This window comes from Phyllopteryx taeniolatus, chromosome 5 (genome assembly GCF_024500385.1).
Source record: "Phyllopteryx taeniolatus isolate TA_2022b chromosome 5, UOR_Ptae_1.2, whole genome shotgun sequence".
Taxonomy (NCBI): domain Eukaryota; kingdom Metazoa; phylum Chordata; class Actinopteri; order Syngnathiformes; family Syngnathidae; genus Phyllopteryx; species Phyllopteryx taeniolatus.
Genome location: NC_084506.1, coordinates 30,187,844 through 30,207,307, shown reverse-complemented (window position 1 = coordinate 30,207,307; position 19,464 = coordinate 30,187,844). Strand labels below are relative to the sequence as shown.

General features: G+C 42.4%; 3 protein-coding genes across 6 annotated transcripts in view; 1 reads left to right on the top strand and 2 right to left on the bottom strand.

The window, feature by feature from the left end:
- duox (dual oxidase) overlaps positions 1 to 2,124 on the bottom strand; it is a 24,163-nt gene extending 22,039 nt beyond the window's left edge. The window contains exons 1-3 of the mRNA XM_061774741.1: positions 1,990 to 2,124; positions 1,816 to 1,899; positions 1,006 to 1,164 (exon numbers count right to left, since the gene is read on the bottom strand). Of these exons, the coding sequence (XP_061630725.1) occupies positions 1,006 to 1,164; positions 1,816 to 1,899; positions 1,990 to 2,050 (304 nt within the window). The 5' untranslated portion in view covers positions 2,051 to 2,124. The remainder of the gene's footprint in view (positions 1 to 1,005; positions 1,165 to 1,815; positions 1,900 to 1,989) is intronic.
- duox2 (dual oxidase 2) lies at positions 505 to 7,165 on the top strand. 4 transcript variants are annotated; one of them, XM_061774743.1, is made up of 9 exons: positions 505 to 683; positions 3,081 to 3,166; positions 3,259 to 3,425; positions 3,525 to 3,582; positions 3,660 to 3,794; positions 4,799 to 5,006; positions 5,077 to 5,291; positions 5,365 to 5,558; positions 6,430 to 7,165. In XM_061774743.1, exons 1-9 carry the CDS (start codon positions 610 to 612, stop codon positions 6,439 to 6,441), a joined length of 1,149 nt encoding a protein of 382 aa, XP_061630727.1. In that variant the 5' UTR covers positions 505 to 609; the 3' UTR covers positions 6,442 to 7,165. The 4 variants fall into 4 exon arrangements, with proteins under 4 accessions (XP_061630727.1, XP_061630730.1, XP_061630729.1 ...); XM_061774746.1 differs by lacking the exon at positions 505 to 683 and adding an exon at positions 1,044 to 1,110; XM_061774745.1 differs by lacking the exon at positions 505 to 683 and adding an exon at positions 1,121 to 1,302.
- On the bottom strand, positions 7,166 to 19,464 carry apba2a (amyloid beta (A4) precursor protein-binding, family A, member 2a). The gene is made up of 13 exons (XM_061772817.1): positions 19,432 to 19,464; positions 18,495 to 18,509; positions 16,391 to 17,521; positions 15,711 to 15,812; positions 13,867 to 13,906; positions 13,608 to 13,753; positions 13,378 to 13,464; positions 13,107 to 13,292; positions 11,073 to 11,252; positions 9,029 to 9,241; positions 8,350 to 8,469; positions 8,095 to 8,235; positions 7,166 to 7,818 (listed from the first exon to the last, which is right to left on the bottom strand). Exons 1-13 carry the CDS (start codon positions 19,462 to 19,464, stop codon positions 7,747 to 7,749), a joined length of 2,466 nt encoding a protein of 821 aa, XP_061628801.1. The 3' UTR covers positions 7,166 to 7,746.

Genomic DNA, 19,464 nt, shown 5'->3' with positions numbered 1-19,464 from the left:
CACCGCGCTACCTGTTATAATACATCGTATATGAAAATATTCTGTTTTCTGTTTCGAGAATTTATCAGTTTGGTCTAAGTATTAAAAAAACTGTACAGTATTTGCAATTCCATCAAATGTAGGATGTGCATGCTGACATGCTGTTGCCAGGCAGAAATACCAAAGAAATAAACATATGAAGAACTGTGCTGCTTAATAAAATCATAACGTACGACCAGCTACGATTTAAATACGCGTCCTATGGGCTATATAAGCAGCATCGGGATATGACGAAAAAATGTCATAACGTCATCAGAATGTCAAAAACACACAAGGAATTTGTATCCGGTAGTTGTACGACAACAGACAGCCATTTTGGCCTTTTTTCTTTTTTTAAATATATACTTTTAAAAATTAAACAGTGAATGTTTGTCTCAAATGCTGCACGATTTCTTCTTTAACTGTGTTAAAACCCATAAAGCAATGACATTATTCTTAGGGCCCAACAAATCTATGCTTTCAGAACAGTTTGGAGAGTGACCCTTTTCAGTTCCACCATGGTCCATAGAGGCATGGATGGATGAGTTTGCTGCAGAAGAACTGTACAGAACAGAATGATTTTATTGCAGAATGTGGGAGGAAGACGCAGTACCGGAAGAAAACCCAAACAAGCATGGGGAGAACATGCAAACTCCAAACAGTATGTATGTATCTATGTATGTGTGTGTAGATAGCTAGCTAGCTAGCTAGCTAGCTAGATAGACCGATAAAATTGAATGATGGAACAAAGTATTTGTGGGATTATGAGGAAACACCTCATTCTGTCCTTATCACTCTTGTTTCCATTTTCAAATAGATTAAAACAGTTAACAACAGTTAAATAGATTAAAACAGTTAACAACAGTTAACTTCCTTGTTGGTGTGACGTAGCTGAACAAACTGCCACCTAGCATTGTGGAGGAGGAAATAGTTTGGCTCACAAAAAATTTAATTAAAAAGGGAGAGATTCGATTAATGTATATTTACCAAAAAACAAAGCTAACACGGTGTGGTTTCGAATGGAGGCCAACCCAGAAGGCCCGGCGCTGAGAGTGCGGCTCAGGCTTCTCGGATTGGGCAACTCGTGCTCAGGTTGGTAGACCCCATCCCGGAAGTTCGCGGGCACGAGCCGCACAAGGTGTGAGCCTGCAGGAATACAAACATTGATGCCAACAACATTTTTGTTGCTAAATTTAGCTAATTTTTAGACTACTTTGAAAATTTCAATGGAAACTTTTTACAACTTTTGAAAAGTGACTCCTAAACTGTATATTCCTCATTTTAGTAAGTTATTTTTTTCTTGTTTAGTAGTCCAGTTTTTGCGCGCATTTTCGACACAGTCTGAAATACCCATGTCTCGTGTGGCGAGCTGTAGAATTACGTTGTGGATTGCTACATTATCTTGATATGTTTAAATAGCTTTGACAAACAGTACTGGTGGAAGTAACAAAGTACAAATTCTTCTTTACTGTACTTAAATATATATTTTGTTTGTGTGTGTGTGTATGTGTGTTTTATTTAATTGTTTAATAAATGTATGTATTTCCTACATTTGAAATTTTGAGATTAAGCAAACCTATATTGTTTACAAATAAAAACTTGGTGGTAAACTAATCTAATTTGATGCATTAAGAAGCTTTTTTTTTTTTTTTTTTTTTTTGCTACGATGGCCGGTCAATTTGAGTACAATAAAGCCACGTAGTGTGTACGAAAGTGCGCAATGACAACGTCATTTAGCAACAAAACATCAAGTCGGCGCGTACCTTGAAAGCCGAGCTGCTAGCTAATTGGACTCACCGACTGCTCCACGTTTAGGACATCCTAAAGTGTTGTACCAACCGTCAAAGCGAGGAACTTCCCACGTTATTTCACCACGCGAATCTGTTCAAATGCAGCCAAACGCCGTTTAAATCACCGAGCCGACGTTGCCCACGCCGGGCTCCAACTCGGTTCACCGCGTTGTCTACTCACCAACAATGAGCAGCAAGATGAACACTGCACAAACACTCCAAACTGGCTGACGCAAGTCCATTGATGCAGAGAGGCTCCTGAGCTCAAGTCTGCAGCCAAGCCGTGGAACACTGGAGAAGTGGAGATAACATTTGATCTCATTTACCTCCTGCAGGGATTGTTAGTGTGCAACTTCCTGGTACTTGGATGACTTTTTATTTCTATGACGGGTAAGTGTTCCCACAAGGATGTTGCTGTGGCTCTTGGTAGGAATCCTAATCATAAACTGTCGCAATCATATATGTTTTATTTGGGTGACGACACGATTCTATTGTTATTGAACACAATTTGCTGCGCAGTGTCAAATTCGAAAGGAAAGTCTCATGCTTACATTTTTATCAGTGTAAATGCTCATCTGTTCAAGTTGTGTGATGTAGAATCTTATATAATTCTTCTCTAATATGCATGTTTTTCAATAACATTTACCCCCCCTTTACCTATTGATCTTTTAGATCATATTCAAGCTTTAGTATACTAGCAAGAAAACACTGCATTTGTCTGCTAAAAGCAACAACAAAAAAAGAAAATGTACAGTACATCACAGACTGTTTGCACATATTTTTCATTAGGAAAGTCTCACCCCATAGCACCAAAAAAAAATGTCTCAAAAAGTGTATATATATATATATATATATATATATATGAAGTAATGATGATCTTGTCCCAACTTGGTGATAAATCTTCTTACACAATATAAAATCAGGTTCTCATTAGTTGAACACAATGCTGATATGCAGTACTTATAAAGATGCATTATTTGTAGTAAAAAAAAAAATTTTTTTTTTTAAATCCCAGCCCAAGTAAGTGAAATAGGATCATTTCCCGCAGCACACTTAATGATCTGTCCCGACACGATGGTTGCAAATCATTGCTCTATGGTCATTTATTTGTGAAACGGTCATGCTTACCCTGTGTAGCAGGTTGATATGCAATGCAGGAGTAGATGAGAGGTGGGGAAGTGCCCTCTGCCTCATCACTAACATGCGACCTGGAATTCCCAAATGGGGCTGGTTGTTTGCTCTTTATCACACCTCTTTCCCACTTTTCTCCAGTCAACCCATCCTGTTCCTCGTCTATAAAAGAGGTGCATGTTTCCTCATGTGTGACACAGCCGCTTCAGTCCTCTTCCACGATTCAGGTTTGGCTACAACAATGTCTTTATTTCTTGTTTTTCCATCTTTAACACAGCACTGAGCCTTTCCCATTCCCCTTCCCAACTTTTGTCTGCAGCCACAAGAGCCGAAGTCAAGATGACTTTCTACGACAACAATTATCCTTTCTACCATATGCGAAGGACGGCCTTCATCTTCAGCGGTCACTTGTTCACCGTTATTGTGTGCTTTCTTGTGATGACGCTCTGTCTGCTACTCATTCTGCCCGGGATTCGAGGAAAGGCGGTGAGTACAACCCTCTCAAATTAGTCAGCAGCCTTAAAATGACCATATCTGCGAAGGCTTTAAACATTTTTCACTGTATGCCTTTTTCTATGCAATCAGCGGCTACTGTGGCTGTTCAGGATCCTTTTGAGCTTAATTATCGGTGCCGTCATCGTGGGTGAGTTCAGTGCTTTTTCCGCAAACCTCTTAATGAATCCCATATTTACATTTCTCCTCACCTTCCTTTTCCTGCAGCACTCAACTTTACGAACAATTGGGCTGAAGCCCGTATGACGACAAATGCTACCTACAAGTCTTTCAGCAATGCGGTGGTTAACGCTGACATTGGCTTACATGTTGGCCTGTATGGCATTAATGTTACACTAAAAGGTGAGTTACGGCAGCTCTTACAAATATCATGCCACATATTCATATTGCCACTCTGTATTGCAGCGATTATGCTTAAATCGATTTTAAAAAAAATAAAAAATTACAGATCCTCATCCTAAATAAGCCTATATTTGAGTGTTCTTCTAAGGGATGGGCACAAGCACAGAGATTCTCTTGATTTTAAATGTAATATTATTGTAATCGTCTGGAGCATTATGCAATGCTTAAACAAAACAAAAAAAATTACATAAATAATGATTCCATTAAAATGTATTGCAGGTTCAATAAATAAAATATTAAATGCAAATTTATAGTGTTTAAAAGTTAAATACCTCTGAACTGTACTTAACAAATGTACTACACTGGGTTAAAAAAAAAAAAAAAAAGGTTTCAGCCACTCTAATTTGCACAGTTTGAACATTTGAATCAGTGATCCTTTGGCCAATGCACAACTGCCTCACAGTTCTGAGGACCCGGGTTCAAATCCGGCCGTGCCTGCGTGGGGTTTCTCCGGGTACTCTGGTTTCCTCCCACATCCCAAAAACATGCACGGTAGGTTAATTGAAGACTCTAAATTGCCCATAGGTGTGAAAGTGAGTGTCAATGGCTGTTTGTGTATATGTACCTTGCGATTAGCTCTCGCCCAGAGTCAGCTGGGATAGGCTCCAACACGCCTGCCGACCCTAGTGAGGATAAACGGTATGGAGAATGGATGGATGAATGGATTCTTTGGCATACCACTGGAGGGAGCCCTCGTACCACTAATGGTACTGGTACCTATCTTAAGAATCACTGCTGTGGTCACTGAGAGTGTAGTTGTACATTTGCCTGACTTTGGTGCGGGCAGCGTATTTATGGTTTCAAAATTTACGTTGACATGAAAACCTGTCAAAACCTATGAAAATGAATGTTAAAAACTGTCGATTTCAGTTCGCCACCACTACACTAACGGATATTTCAATTTCAATCACCGTGATGCAAATATGCAAGTTTTTGCTCTGCAGGAAATCCTGTTGTCCAGTTAAATGAGACTATCGACTACAATGAGATGTTCAGCTGGCGCGATACTATTGAGGAGGAATATAAGGAAGCGTTGGCAAAAGGGCTACCGAATCCAATCCTGTACATTGCGGAGAAATTCACTCTCAGCAGCCCGTGCGGCCTCATCTTTCACTACAGACACTCTGGGCGATACGCATCTGCAACTCTCTGGTATGTAAATATGAGCTTGTGATTTCCTAATGGTTAACTGTTCCGGAAATTAACTGAATGTTCAAACCAGGACGGCATTTTGCTGCTGGATGCTGGCCAACATCCTTGTCTCCATGCCAGTCATTTTATACGCCGGCTACATGATGCTGGCCACAGCCACCTTCATCTTCATTTCTACGGCCACCTTCACCACCATCATGCATGCTTCCCAGTGTGTTTTCTCCATTGGAGCAGTCTCTGTTGAAGTTGAATACAGCCTTTCATTTTGGCTGGCTCTGGCTACCGGTAACTATTAAAAGTCTTGCTTTCAGAATTCATTACTTTGGATCAATTTCTACTAAACCGAAATCCTTCCCAGGTCTGCTGTGCACCGTCATCGGAGTTCTGGTGGTGATAATGAACTTTATGGCACCTGAGAAGATAAAGGAGGTTTTCAGTGTGGGTGTTGACAGTTATGAAGATGAGGACATTTCTTACGGGCAGACGCACCAGAATTCTGCCTTCCTTGATGATACAACAGTCTCTCCATGCACATTCAGAGAGGTCACAGTGGTCAGTATACTGTACATTCAGTTCATATACAGTATTTGTCTTCTTCTGTTAATGTCAGTTCTACTTGACATTTGAAAAGACAACTGAATTAGAAAAAGAAAAAGAGCTGATGAAGATCGAACCAGTTGTAATGTGTTCCAACATAATCTCACCGAGATCAAATTACACCCACAATTATTCATAATTCGGCCGCATTTTTATTTGTTGAGCGGGTATCTTCTGGTTGGAAGTTACACAATGTGGCAAAGGTTTGGAAGAATTTGTGTTAGGCCCGCAGCACACAGAGTGACTTGGCCTAAAGTGGACATTCGCAAACAAGTTACAGTTGCCGACTCACACCCGCACAGCAGACAACTTACTGAAACAACAAAAAAAAATGCAACTCCTTGTGTTCTCATTAGGAAACACTGTTTTGAGGCCCCACTTATAATTTTATTGAACCGCAAACAACATGGCAGGATTGTCAAGGAAAAAGCGGATTTTCCTGGTGAAACAGGCAAAAAGGAAGGAGAGTATGTGGCTATTTGAGAGCTTGTTGGTTCCAGTGACTCTCCAAACTTTGCTTTTTAGCCATAGGTCATTATAAATATAGTTGAGTGTTATTGTAAAACAGCCATTACATCTGCAGTATTGTGGCACAGTCCACCTGCGATTCAAATTTCAAATCACAGCAACACTAGACACATGGCAACAAAAAAAAGCTAAGCAGCTCTCAATATGATGCAGTGCAGTTCTACACCCCTGTAAACTACAACTACTGTCTAAATATTTTGTTAATTGTTTAATGTAATTGTTCAGTGTCAGTCATTATTTTCTTTGTGACGAAAGAAAGCAATGACTGCTACAACATCCTTTTGTTTTTATTTTTCAGGAACATGTATGAGTCCCTCTCAGCAGCTTTCCCAGTCAATACTTGAAGATATACTGAATGTGTTACAGAGAGAATGTTGAATGTCACTTCTGACTGCATGCGATTGGCTGGCAACCAGTTCAGGGTGTACCCCGCCTCCTGCCCGATGACGGCTGGGATAGGCTCCAGCACGCCCGCGACCCTAGTGAGGAGAAGCGCCTCAGAAAATGGATGGATGGATGGACTTCTGACTGCACATATGTCTATGTATGTTTTTATAGATTAGTGATTTAACTTGACTGCATTTGTAAATACCAAATTATTTTGTATGGGATCCATGCACTGTAGTGTGAATAAACACAGAACTTTTGTTTTTGTTTTTTTTAGTCTGGCATTAGCCTATATTATTATTTTTGCTGGACATGAAAGACTAAAAATGTGTAGATCCTGTAGGATTGGGGCAAATATATTGCTAATGAAACACAGTATGCTATATTTCCTGTTATGTGTTGAAGCAAGAATATACACTCTTGCTAAATACAGTTGTTATTCATACAGCTGGGATTCAAATGTTTTGTCAACTTCTGAGTTTGACAACTTCTGAGCTCCAACTTAATATAATAAGGAAAAGAGAGGTAGAATTAACATAAAACTGTTCGGTAAATGTGTTTTAGGACAAACTAATCTACTTGTGGGTTTTATTTTATAATATATATATATATAAGCACCTTAATAAAAAGAACGCAAACAACAAGCATTAAGCAGTGAGATTGTATTATTTGTGTTACACTGTTACATTCATTCCGTAATGTACATTCTTGTACGCATTTGTAAAGGTTGTCTCTTAAAACTGCCTTTCAAAATGAATGGGTGTCTTTGGCCTTCAGCGTCTCCATAATACCCATTGTTTAGTGGCTTTATACAGTGTAATACAGTACATGTGTAATACTTCCTGTAATAGATTATCGTGAATTCTTGGTCAGAAATTTGTCATTATACCATGCATATACTGTACGAGTAATATGGCCTTCCCGATCCAGTCCTTGAGTAACCCATAGTATTTACATTAGAATTACGAGACAATATAAAAATGACTAACTAAAATATAAATGCACTTCTTTTCATAGGAAAAATAAAAGTGACCAGAAAGCTACTTCTCTTCCACACTCACACACAACACTAGATAATTCACATTGTAAGGCCATTATGAGAATGTAATTCAAGATTAAACCTGAAATGAGAACCAGACCCTCTTTACAGCAGTGCAAGGAGAGCCCGCAAATGATATTAAAATGATAGAAAAATAAAACTTTGCTCATCACTATCAATGCTGGGTCTTCATATGTAGGATGGTGTCTCCTGCCCTGTGAGCAGTCTGAACATCACAGCGGGCATCGTCTTCATGTTGATCTGGCAAAGAAATTATGAAATTATTGAAGCCCCCCATAAAATAGGCCTAGCGGCGCCACTCGTGTGGATATAAGAAAGGTGCAAGATCAATTAGCATCAATTTTTTGAGGTGCTAGTAGTGATGTTTGAACAGTTGAGCAGGGTATTGTTTCCGCCCATTCAGCAGACACGCCCATAGCATTTGCGAGCAGAGAGAATGACTTATTATTATTATTATTATACTTATTATTGTACTTTGGCTCATGCAGCTCGGTTGTGCAGATGACGATCTCTTACCTCACCCACCGACACGGACAGGGTCTGCACGATTTTTTCGTGCGCCATAGCAACCACGCTTTGACCGTTTATCTCAATGATTCGGTGTCCAACACGAACGCCGCCTCTCTCGGCGATCCCGCCTCGCATCAGGCTGCAGATCTAAAGATGAGAAAAAGATACAACTCAATAAAAGCTCAAATAACATAGTCGCTCACCCCACCCACCATTTAAGGTTTTTTTTTTTTTTTTTTTTTTTTTTTTTTTTAGACTCACTATGCCATTTTGTACACTGAATCCAAGTTGGAACTTCAGATCAGGACGCTTGATGAGGACAGTGGTGACAGGAGGGCAGCTCACGATGCTCATCTTTACTTTGAGCTGATTCTTCAATCCCTAGAGGACATAAGAGAACACAAGTGAAATGAATGTGGAGTCAGAAGTATTAGGCATTGCGTAGACCCTGTCAAGTGTTTTGACGTTTGACTCTGGCAATGCACATATTAGATTGCTTATGATTCAGGATAAGTCCACACCTACATGGGTAATGCCTTGGGTAAACAATTAGATTTCAAATTTGCCAGTGAGATGGCTCACAGTCATTGTCAGCATTTTTACATCCACTGATTGGTTGATCAGAGCAAACCAAGATCAACGAGCAAAACACAGCAGTGCCATCTGCCCATGCTCAGCATCTCTGGTGAGTAATGATGTATGTCCTGTCATATCAGACTAATCCATTTCTGCATTTTCCCAATCGCCTATCCTGTTTGTGGTCCAGTTAGCGGCAAGGGCGCCAATGATTTAGGGCGAAATCCGGACTACACCTTGAACTGGTTGCCAGTCAATCTCAAGACGGGCATCGCTGGAGTATTAGGTGGGAATTAAAACAGCTGCATGGACATCCTGAGTAGAAAAATAATGGCAAATAGCAAGTGTCACTAAGGAAATGTACCTTGATGATCCCCTGGCAGGTGGCTAGAGGCAGCCCTACCAGGCTAGTGTCGTTGATGGACATAATCTGATCACCAACACTGAGTTTGCCAGAGCGTGCTGCTGGGCCGCTGTTCAACATTCCGGCGAGGATCACCGTGGGCAGAATGGAGCCCCAGCCGGACTCGACAATCACCACACCGAGGATTTCCCCTTTCTGCTTCTCCACGCACAGCTACAACACATAAGATGTTGTGACATTTTCCCTCCAGCTAATTCCAGCATGATGTCAAACTTGTTTTTGACATCACACTGGGCCACATCATATGGTTTCGCTGAGAAGGAGGCTTTTATTATTGTGAAGCCATTTTAATGTGTCATCACTAGGGCTAGAACAGTACACCAAAAATCACAGTTCAGTGTGCAGCTTGGTTTTAAGATCACAGTGTGGTATTCAGTAAATGAAGGGAATCAAATGCAAAACATAAAACTGCTCATCTTTTAGAACGGGGGTGTCAAACATATGGCCCGTGGGCCAAAAACCGGCCCATCAGGGGTCCAATCCGGCCCGCGGGCATTGTTCGTTTTAGTTCTATAGACTCTTATTTTGAAACTCATGCTTTTATTTTGCCACAAGCACTGTAGAACCAGAAGTGCTGTGAGTCATGTGATGATAGAGCCATGAAGCTGAGCGAGAGAGAAAAGATCAGTGTGGTGTAGCACCCCTCCAATCCACATGCACTAAGAGAGTGAGACTTTGTGTGAAGCAATGCAAGATATATATCATATCATATATTGTTTGTTAAGTAATTTCATGTTCAAATGTGCAAAATTTGAATTGTCGTTATTTATGGCCACTTGAGAACTTCTTCTTCTTTTCCTTTCGGCTTGTCTCTTTAGGGGTCGCCACAGCGTGCCATCCTTTTCCATGAGAGCCTATCTCCTGCATCCTCCTCTCGAACACCAACTGCCCTCATGTCTTCCCTCACGACATCCATCAACCTTCTCTTTGGTCTTCTTCCAGCTCTCTTGCCTGGCAGCTCCATCCTCCTCATCCTTCAACCAATATACTCACTATTCCTCCTCTGGACGTGTCCAAACCATCGAAGTCTGCTCTCTCTAACTTTGTCTCCAAAACATTGAACCTCGGCTGTCCCTCTGATGAGCTCATTTCTAATTTTATCCAACCTGGTCACTCAACATCTTCATTTCCGCCACCTCCAGTTCTGCTTCCTGTTGCCTCTTCAGTGCCACTGTCTAATCCGTACATCACGGCTGGCCTCACCACTGTTCTATAAACGTTTCTGTCACAACACACCTGACACCTTCCTCCACCCGTTCCAACCTGCTTGGACCCGTTTCTTCACTTCCTATTAATGCCCACTTGAGAACAATAGGGGTCGAGGAGTAAAATGAGTTTGACACCCCTGTTTTAGAACATATTTCATGACATTTAAAATGAAATACAAACTGTGAGCAGTAAATTCTTCAATAAATGGAAGATTCTCAAAGAAACACATTGATGAATACAACAATAAAAACAAAATATTGAATAATATATAATCGATTAAATAGCGCCTTTAGTCTTCTTTTTACTAAATGAACGATGAAGCACAAACAACTTGATCAGTCTGAATTATTACGCTATAAACAGATCTTGTTTATTGCATTTTTCATGTGGCACTGACATTCATGTTCAGCTGACGTACGTATAAGTTTGACGTACAGCCAAAAACATATTGTTAGTCATTAAGGCTGCAAGGTTGGGCTGCACTGTCTTTGTTTGTGTAGTAGTTGTGCAGTTATTTATGCCTCTGTGCCATACTGAATGTCCCATACCGAAAAATCGGAATCAGAACACACGTACCTTAAACCTAATAATCAGCTAGTCATATTACATAATTGCTTGTGCATTCAATTATCATTTTTGAAAAGACGTCAAGGAAAAATGGTGGCAAACTTTCATGGGCCACATGAAACGACATGGCGGGCTGGATCTAGCCTGCATGCCTTGAGTTTGACACCAGCCTCAGATACACAAGTACTGTATCTCCTTTGGCACGCACCTCTTTACAGTTGTCAGAATTTGAGAAATGGATGAGGTCGTCGTGGTACATTTCCTGGGAATTGATTATGTCACTGTATTGTTTCTGACTTAAGTCTGTCGGATTGATGCCATTGGCTCGCAGGAATTCTCTGTAGGCCACACTGAACGCCTGACCAATGGACTGTGCGATGAGCTGGGCCTGTGGGAGGGTGGGATACAGCTCAGCAAAAACAACATCACAGTTTACAACAACAATACATAGCCATATACAGTGGTGCCTTGGAATAAAAAGCTCATACCTCATTCCGTAGCCACACTCATAACACTTGTATCTCAAATCATCTTTCCACATTGAAATGAATGGAAATGCCATCAAACCGTTTCAGTCTCCCCCCCAAAAAATAGCAAAAATGTTTGTAATGTGTTTTTAATCAGAAAAAAACAACACTATGATATTGTCATTTATTTTAAGAAATACAGAAATTACTAGACTTTACACCGATCGGTATCGGCCGATAATTAGCATTTTATGCTGATTGGCTGATCGAATTTAATGTCATAATTCGCCGATCCGTTCGATGATCCGCATGAGATATTTACTCCGCGTCGCCATCGTGTAGGGTATATTTGAATCCAAAAGCTAGTTTATTTTGATCCTTGTCGCGTGCCTTTTGACGTAGTACTGTAAATATCTGAACACCAATAAAGTTATTTGGAAAAAAAAAAACGTCAGCCGTGTGGGACAGACAACACGTCTGAGACAGGCAACAGAAAATGCGTGGATCAGACTAAAAGACAAATTTGGTCTTTCACGATTCCACTATGTCAGACTACTGCAAAAAAATCTTGCATTCCGATACCACCGCATGGCATTTTTTTTACGATCACTGGGCTTTATCTTGTCAACTCAAATGCGAACGGATACACTCGTTACCGCGGCCATCGTCTAAAGCCTAGTAATTACATAATTAAACTGTGAGGCAGATGGGTTAACCAGTTCATCACCGGACTGGTTAACCCATCTGCCTCACAGTTCTGGGGAACGGGGTTCAAATCCCGGCCCCGCCCGTGTGGAGTTGTAGGTTGATTGGAGACTCTAAATTGGCCGGAGGCGGGAATGTGAGTGAGAATGGTTGTTTGTTTGTATATGCCCTGTGATTGGCTTGCGACCGATCCAGGGTGTATCCCGCCTCCCACCTTAAGATAGCTGGGATAGGCTCCAGCAGCCCGCGACCCTAGTGAGGATAAGCGGTAAAGAAAATGGATGGATGGATGGATGAAATGTAAGCTGCTCCTTTTTGTGGGAGGAAACCGGAGAACCCGGAGAAAACCCACGCAGGCACGGGGAGAACATGCAAACTCCACGCAGGCCAGGCCGGATTTGAACCCGGGTCTTCAGAACTGTGAGGCAGATGTGCTAACCAGTGTCCCACCGTGCCGCAGCATATACAGACATAGGGATTATCATGGATAACTCCTCAGTGCAGCAGTAATAGTGTATTAGTCGTTCTTTGCAGAGGGTAAAGACTATATGCTTGCAAGTATTGTTATATTCGCTGTCTACATGTGTTGCTACACAATTTGTGTTCAAATATCCTTTGCTCAAAGGGTTATAACACCACGACACCTATGCTATTAATTATCCTGTCTATGGCGTTTCCCATCACTCACTCCATTACCCATTAATCTAGCAGACTTTAAGGCGAAACCGCGGTTGTTTTAGCTACACAACGTGTAATTCTTTTTGTTTTATGTTTAGTTTGACAGCAAACTTCAACTAAGAGTTGAAATAAACGGCTTGAAGTCTTTTTTGAAGAGTTAACTGTCTGCCAAACTGCTGCTTTTTGTGACGTGAACGGAGTTCACCATTCACTGCCACCATACAGCTCTCGCAGCTCCAATTTCTAAAATGGCCGAACGACAGAATGCATCAAAAAAAATCGGGTCACTGATGAACCTGGCTTTCTGTCCTTATCTGCTATCAGATATCTGAGTGTAACCCAATGCCCGCTTAATGATTTGATATAGAGGTGTAATACTCATGAATACTTACATCCTCGGACTCAAAGACGTAGCAGATCATCCCGTACTGACTAATCCCATCGCCGCTCGACTCCACAGATTCAGAGAAATCCTCGGATGACGTCTGAGACAAGCGCCTGCGTGCCATCAGAACCACAATGCTGCCAATGTCAGCGATATAAGAGATGGTACGCAAGGCGCTGTCCATCATTGTGTCCTGCGGGGAGTAAAAGAAAACATGTTTTTTCTGCGTAACAATTCAAGCAAAAATTGAAGTTGATCCAGCACACACTCTTACTCACTTGTGTGTCAGCATTGAGCACCTTGACCGTTTTAGTGGAGATAAAAAGGTCAACTTCGGTCATCATTTGGGAGTCTTCATCTTGGCTCTTTCACATGAACAAGTCAGTTACTTAAAAGAATGTGATGCAACAGCGTCATCACGTGGTAAATATTGAAAAGTCCATCAGAGCTTAACGTGGTGACTTGATAAATGGTCTCAAATAAATGAGTAAAGTAAGAGGTCCACTACCTTGATACGACTGACGGCTTCATGGGCCTGCGACATGCGGACAGTCTTGGATGGATTCTTGTCAGAGAGCACTTGAGTGCAGCCAAGGTAGTTAGCAGCGAAGATGATCCCATCAATAAGATCTTCTGGCTCACAGGGACCTGGAACTTTGTGAAACAGCCAAAAAACAAACAAAAAAAGGCTTCCAGTATAAGACTTTAAAACGTGTCAAGACTTGTATGAACATACACTGATTTTAATATTACTATGGAAAACTTACCGTCTTCAAAACTGGGGAAGGAAGCAGCTTCTTGTGTTTTCTTTAGAAAGAAAATGTGACTTTTAGTCAATGATCTCAAATTATTCATACATACAGTATTGAGATTATCTTTACTGAACATCTCAATAGTCAAGGTTTCAAATATTAAAAAAAAAAAAAAAACGACCCACAGCTTGTGACCATAGGTGAGGGTAGGAACGTAGATCGACTGGTAAATTGAGAGCTTCGCCTTTCGGCTTAGCTCATTCTTCACCACAACGGACCGATACATAGTCTGCATCACTGCAGATGCCGCACCGGTCCGCCTGTCGATCTCCCGTTCCATTTTTCCCCTTACTCGTGAACAAGACCCCAAGATACTTGAACTCCTACCCTTGGGGCAGGATCTCATCCCCGATCTGGAGAGGACACTCCACCCTTTTCCCACTAAGGACCATGGTCTCAGATTTGGAGGTGCTGATATACATCCCAGCCGCTTCACACTTGGCTGCGAACCACTCCAGTGAGAGTTGGAGATCACGGCTTAATGAAGCCAACAGAACCACATCATCTGCCTTGCTACCGAGGAGCTTTTCAACCACCTCGGTGACCTCAACTCCAGAGATAGGAGAGCCTGCCTCAGAGACCTCAGACTCTGCTTCCTCATAGGAAGGCGTGTCGGTGGAATAGAGGAAGTCTTCGAAGTATTCTCCCCGCCGACTCACAAAGTCGAGGTCAGCAGTGCCCCATCCTCACTATACACAGTGTTGATGGTGCACTGCTTCCCCCTCCTGAGATGGTGGACCAGAATTTCCTCGAACTTGTCTGGAAGTCGTTCTCCATGGCCTCACCGAACTCCTCCCATGCCCGGGTTTTTGCCTCAGCGACCACCAAAGCGGCATTCTGCTTGGCCAGCCGGTACCTATGAGATGCCTTAGGAGTCCCACCGGTCAAAAAGGCCTGATCGTACTCCTTCTTCAGCTTGACGGCATCCCTCACCGCTGGTGTCCACCAATGGGATTGGGGAGTGCCGCCACGACAGGCACCGACCACTTTACGGCCACAGCTCTATTCGGTCGCCTCAGCAATGGAGGCGTGGAACACGGTCCACTCTGATTTTATGTCCCCCACCTCCTCCGGGAAGTTCTGCCGGAGGTAGGATTTGAAACTCCTTCTGACAGGGGATTCTGCCAGACGTTCCCAGCAGACCCTCACAATACGTTTGGGCCTGCCAGGTCAGACCGGCATCTTCCCCATCATCGGAGCCAACTCACCACCGGGTGGTGATCAGTTGACACCTCCTCCCCTCTCTTCACCCGTGTGTCCAAGACATGCAGCCGCAAGTCCGATGACACGACCACAAAGTCGATCATCAAATTGCCACCTACGGTGTACTGGTGCCACGTGCACGTGTGGACACCCTTATGTTTGAATATGGTGTTTTTGTGGACAATTCGTGACAAACACAGAAGTCCAATAACAGAACACCACTCGGGTTCTGATCGGGGGGTCCGTTCCTCCCAATCACACCCTTCCAGGTCTCACTGTTATCGCCCAAGTGAGCATTGAAGTCCCCCAGCAGAACGATGGAGTCCTCAATTGGCCAAAGATGTTTTACAGTGCTGTACTGTATAAAGAAAAAGCACACTGTGCACAAATGCAAACAGTTTATTGCAAATGTATGTCATACTTTTTCCAAGTAGCAAATGTATCCGTCAATCAAACTGATTCTACAGATTGCCATTTTTATTTAACAATTTGGTATTTTTACAAGGGTGTGTTCACTTTTTATATCCACTACGTGGTTCTAAAAACATCCAAGTCACCAGTGAGGCATTACAAATAGGAAAAAAAAGCGTTTTCACCTTAGGGGAGCTGCTCTCGTCATCTGGGACGAGATCTGGACTATGAGGTCTCCCTGGCTGATCGGGAACAATCTCCTGGATCGCGCTCGGCTTCTCCTCCTGCTATTAACAATGAAAAAAAAAAGGTTGAAATGGTTTTGTTACTTCCACCAAGGAAGAGACCAGCCATTTGTTTTCTCTAGCGCTTGTCCTCACTACGGTCGTGGTTAAGCCTATTCCAGCTGACTTTGGGTGAGAGGCAGAGTACACGCTGGCCACACCGGCCGCCGGTCAATCACAGGGCACATGAAGAGAAACAACCATTCGCACTCACATTCACACCTATGGACAATTCAGTTAGCTTAGCATGCATGTTTTTTGGGGGGGGAAACCAAAAGAAAGAAAATCCAAACTCCACACAGGTTTGTTTCGACAGAGTCGAAATCCTGACTGTGAGGCAGATGTGGTAACCGCTCTACACTGTGCTGCTTGAAAAAATAAAATATTACATGGAGAACTACTTTTTTAGGGAATTTATGTAAACAATGCAACATGTTTGATGGTCTATTACAGTTTGACAAGTTTTCTGTTGTTTTCTGCCATGGGAAAGGACAAACAATTTGGCATGCAATTAAACCTGACCCGATTCTCGCCAAAGCACAACGGTTGTAAATTGCTTCGGGAAATTTAAACTTACAAACCTGCCGGAGCTTCTGTGGCTGTCTCTGGCTCTCCTCAGGGGGCATTTTCCCTTGCTCGGGTACATGACAGAGAGTTGGAGAAGGCCTCGCCTCACTCTCCTGGTTATTACTACAGGCACTGGGTCTGGGAACAGAAGGGGCCTCTCTTCGAGGTTGGGCCCTCTGGCTGTTTGTAGGTGCTGGGCCGTGGGAATGACGAGGGGATGGGTGTTGCTTGCTGGATTTAACTTTGGTCCGCACAGGAGCCTTTCTGTTTTCTTTCGATGACGTCTTCACTCGATGGTCATTTTTGTTGGTTGTGCAACCTTTAACCCCAGAGGTAATATGTTCAATATCCTGTCCAGCTGCCTTCTTCTCTCGTCCTTTCCCCTGTCTCTCCTCCTTAGAACTCATGTGAGATGACTCGCAATTCCTGTTTGCTCCTGGCATGTTATAGTTTCTTGCAATTCTGCTGTCATCTTCTCTATCCCTCTCATCACGCCCCCTTCTAATCCTTTCACTGTCCTGATAAAGGCCTGCCTGTCTTTGATCGTTGTCTTCTGTCTCCTCTAAATCTTCTATAAATCTGGCCCCATCCAGCACCTCTTCTATTTCATCCCCATCACAAAAGAAGAACCTGTTCTCCAGGCCGTTTCCCACTTCTTCCCCCTCCGCGGCCTCCCTTGCAACAGGTGTGCAACGCGACCTAAAGGGACGGCCTGCCTTGTGGGGTTTAGCGTCCGATTGCGATCCATTGCGTCTTTCTGTACTTTGGCGAGCTGTGGCTGTGAACTGGTCACCGACACCGCTGCTCTCGTTTCCGTTCTTACCACCCGCGTTCTTTACGTAATCCCCATCCTCAGAGCAGTACTGTTTGTAGTACCTCATGTCCATGACGCCCTCCCGGTTTAAATGCAGCACCTCATCGCAATCCTGTTCCACATCAGATCCCACATTGTCGTATTCGGAGCACGTGTCCTCCATGTCTTCACCTCTTGTTTCACAACTTATATGGAAGTGTTTGGCAGGAGTCAGCTGATCGTTGATATCATCCTTCAAGGTAAAGGAGGATTTTACATACAGCTGCCCCCTCAGCAAATTTCTGTGATCTGCTTGGTTTCTGCTTAGTTCCCCCAGGAAATTGTGTCTTGCCTATTTCCATGAGACATTACTGGCTCAGTAAGCCAAGTGTTCTCAACCCTGTGAACATTGGAAGAAAAAAAAACATAACAATATTCAATTATTTGATTTCAATTTGATGTAGACAGAACGCCGATTTCTGTCAAATACTGTATTTTTGACAGATTTGTCTAAATCTGCGTTTGCCAAAATAATCCATCCTGCCTACAGGATGTGTGGCATCTCAAGAAGCTAATTATACAGCATGATTAATGCACAGATGTGCCTTAGGCTGCCCACGATAAAAGGCAGTAGCATTATATTTATCCATACTACAATCTCCTAACATTACTTGACAAAAAAAAAAAAAACATACAGGAGTAATGAGATCCAATACAAAATCTGCATCAAACTTAATTCACAAAGATAAAAATGCTCATGTTTGAGTCATACTGCATTAATTATGCAAAAATAATATACTTTATTATTTTGGTTATAGTTTGCAGTGGTGTAGTTCTACACGCAGGATTACGGAGCGGTGTCATTTCTAATTTCCTTATTTAGCTATATGACAAGGATGAATTATTTGAAGTGTTAGCTTGAGAACCAGCCCTTAGTATGATAATGTGCAGTTCTACATGTTTACAGTGCTAAATGGATTATGCTGATTGTTTCATGTTCTTAACAACTAACAACAGAGCATTATTTCTTTAAGACACATCTGAAATTTAAATGAATGCATTTTCTACAAATTAAATGTGTAAGTATTGAAAGTAAGCTAGTTTATCCCTCCACAATTCGTAGCCATCCATCATCGGCATCACCATCATCACCAATCCATCATTCAAAACAATCCACAGGAACAAACTAAAGTAGTAACGATGCCAAAAATGCTGTATTCTGTTGTGCACAAAAATTGAGGTTGCTATCGATGTTGACTGTTAGTCTGGCTTTGTTGTGTCAGCACTAATCGTGTCATGGTGTCCTGAAGAACAGGAGAACTCACCAAACGTGGTGTGATCTGCAAGATCAGTCACACATACAGCGGTCACAGGTAAAGACCCAGCACAATTTATGATTGCATCTTTGTGGTTTGTCAAATTTTTCAAACGCATAAGAGCAAGCTGTATGAGCGATGCACCAATGATGGCTGCTTATCACACTTTGTTCTTTCTGAATCGCTGAACATCAAATTGTTGATTGGGCAGAAATTGTGTTCATGGTCCACTAATAGCTCCTTTAAGCACACAAAACAATGCGCTTATTGGACCAAACAAAAGGGAGCTAAATAACATAAAATCCATCCTTCCATCCATGTTCCATGCCTCTTATCTTCATCAGGGTCATAGGTGAGCTAGAGCCTATCCCAGCTGATTTGTGCGAAAGGTCGGGTAGGCCCTGGACTGGTCGCCAGCAAGTCACTGGGCACATAGACAAACATTCACACTCACATTCACACCTATGGACAATTTTGTCATGTATGTTTTTTGGAAAGTGGGAGGATTACCCGGTAAAATCTTATACCAGCACAGGGAGAACATGCAAACTCCACATAGGAAGGTCTTAGCAGAGATTCGAACGCCCAACCTCTTCACTGCGAGGCAGATATGCATGCTAACCATTCGGCCACCATGCTACCAAAAATAACAATCCAATTTATGAATATAAATTCACTACATTTAAACGTCAAATCCACTGTCCCTTTTCCTCAGACTATTAGAAGGGTATTTGCAATGTGTAATTAGGTACTCAGCCCATAATGACTTTATCACACGATTTGACTCCACTCAACTAAAACAACAGCAACGCGCAGAGCGTGACACGTCATAATGACACCGGTCTTCAGATCAGCACACGATTAAGAGGAGGAAATTGACCACCCCTCAATAATTTGCCACCATGTTGTTCAGATCAAATAGGGATGATAGAATCCTATCACTCGCGCGGAAACCTCTCATGTCACTCGAGCTCTCCAT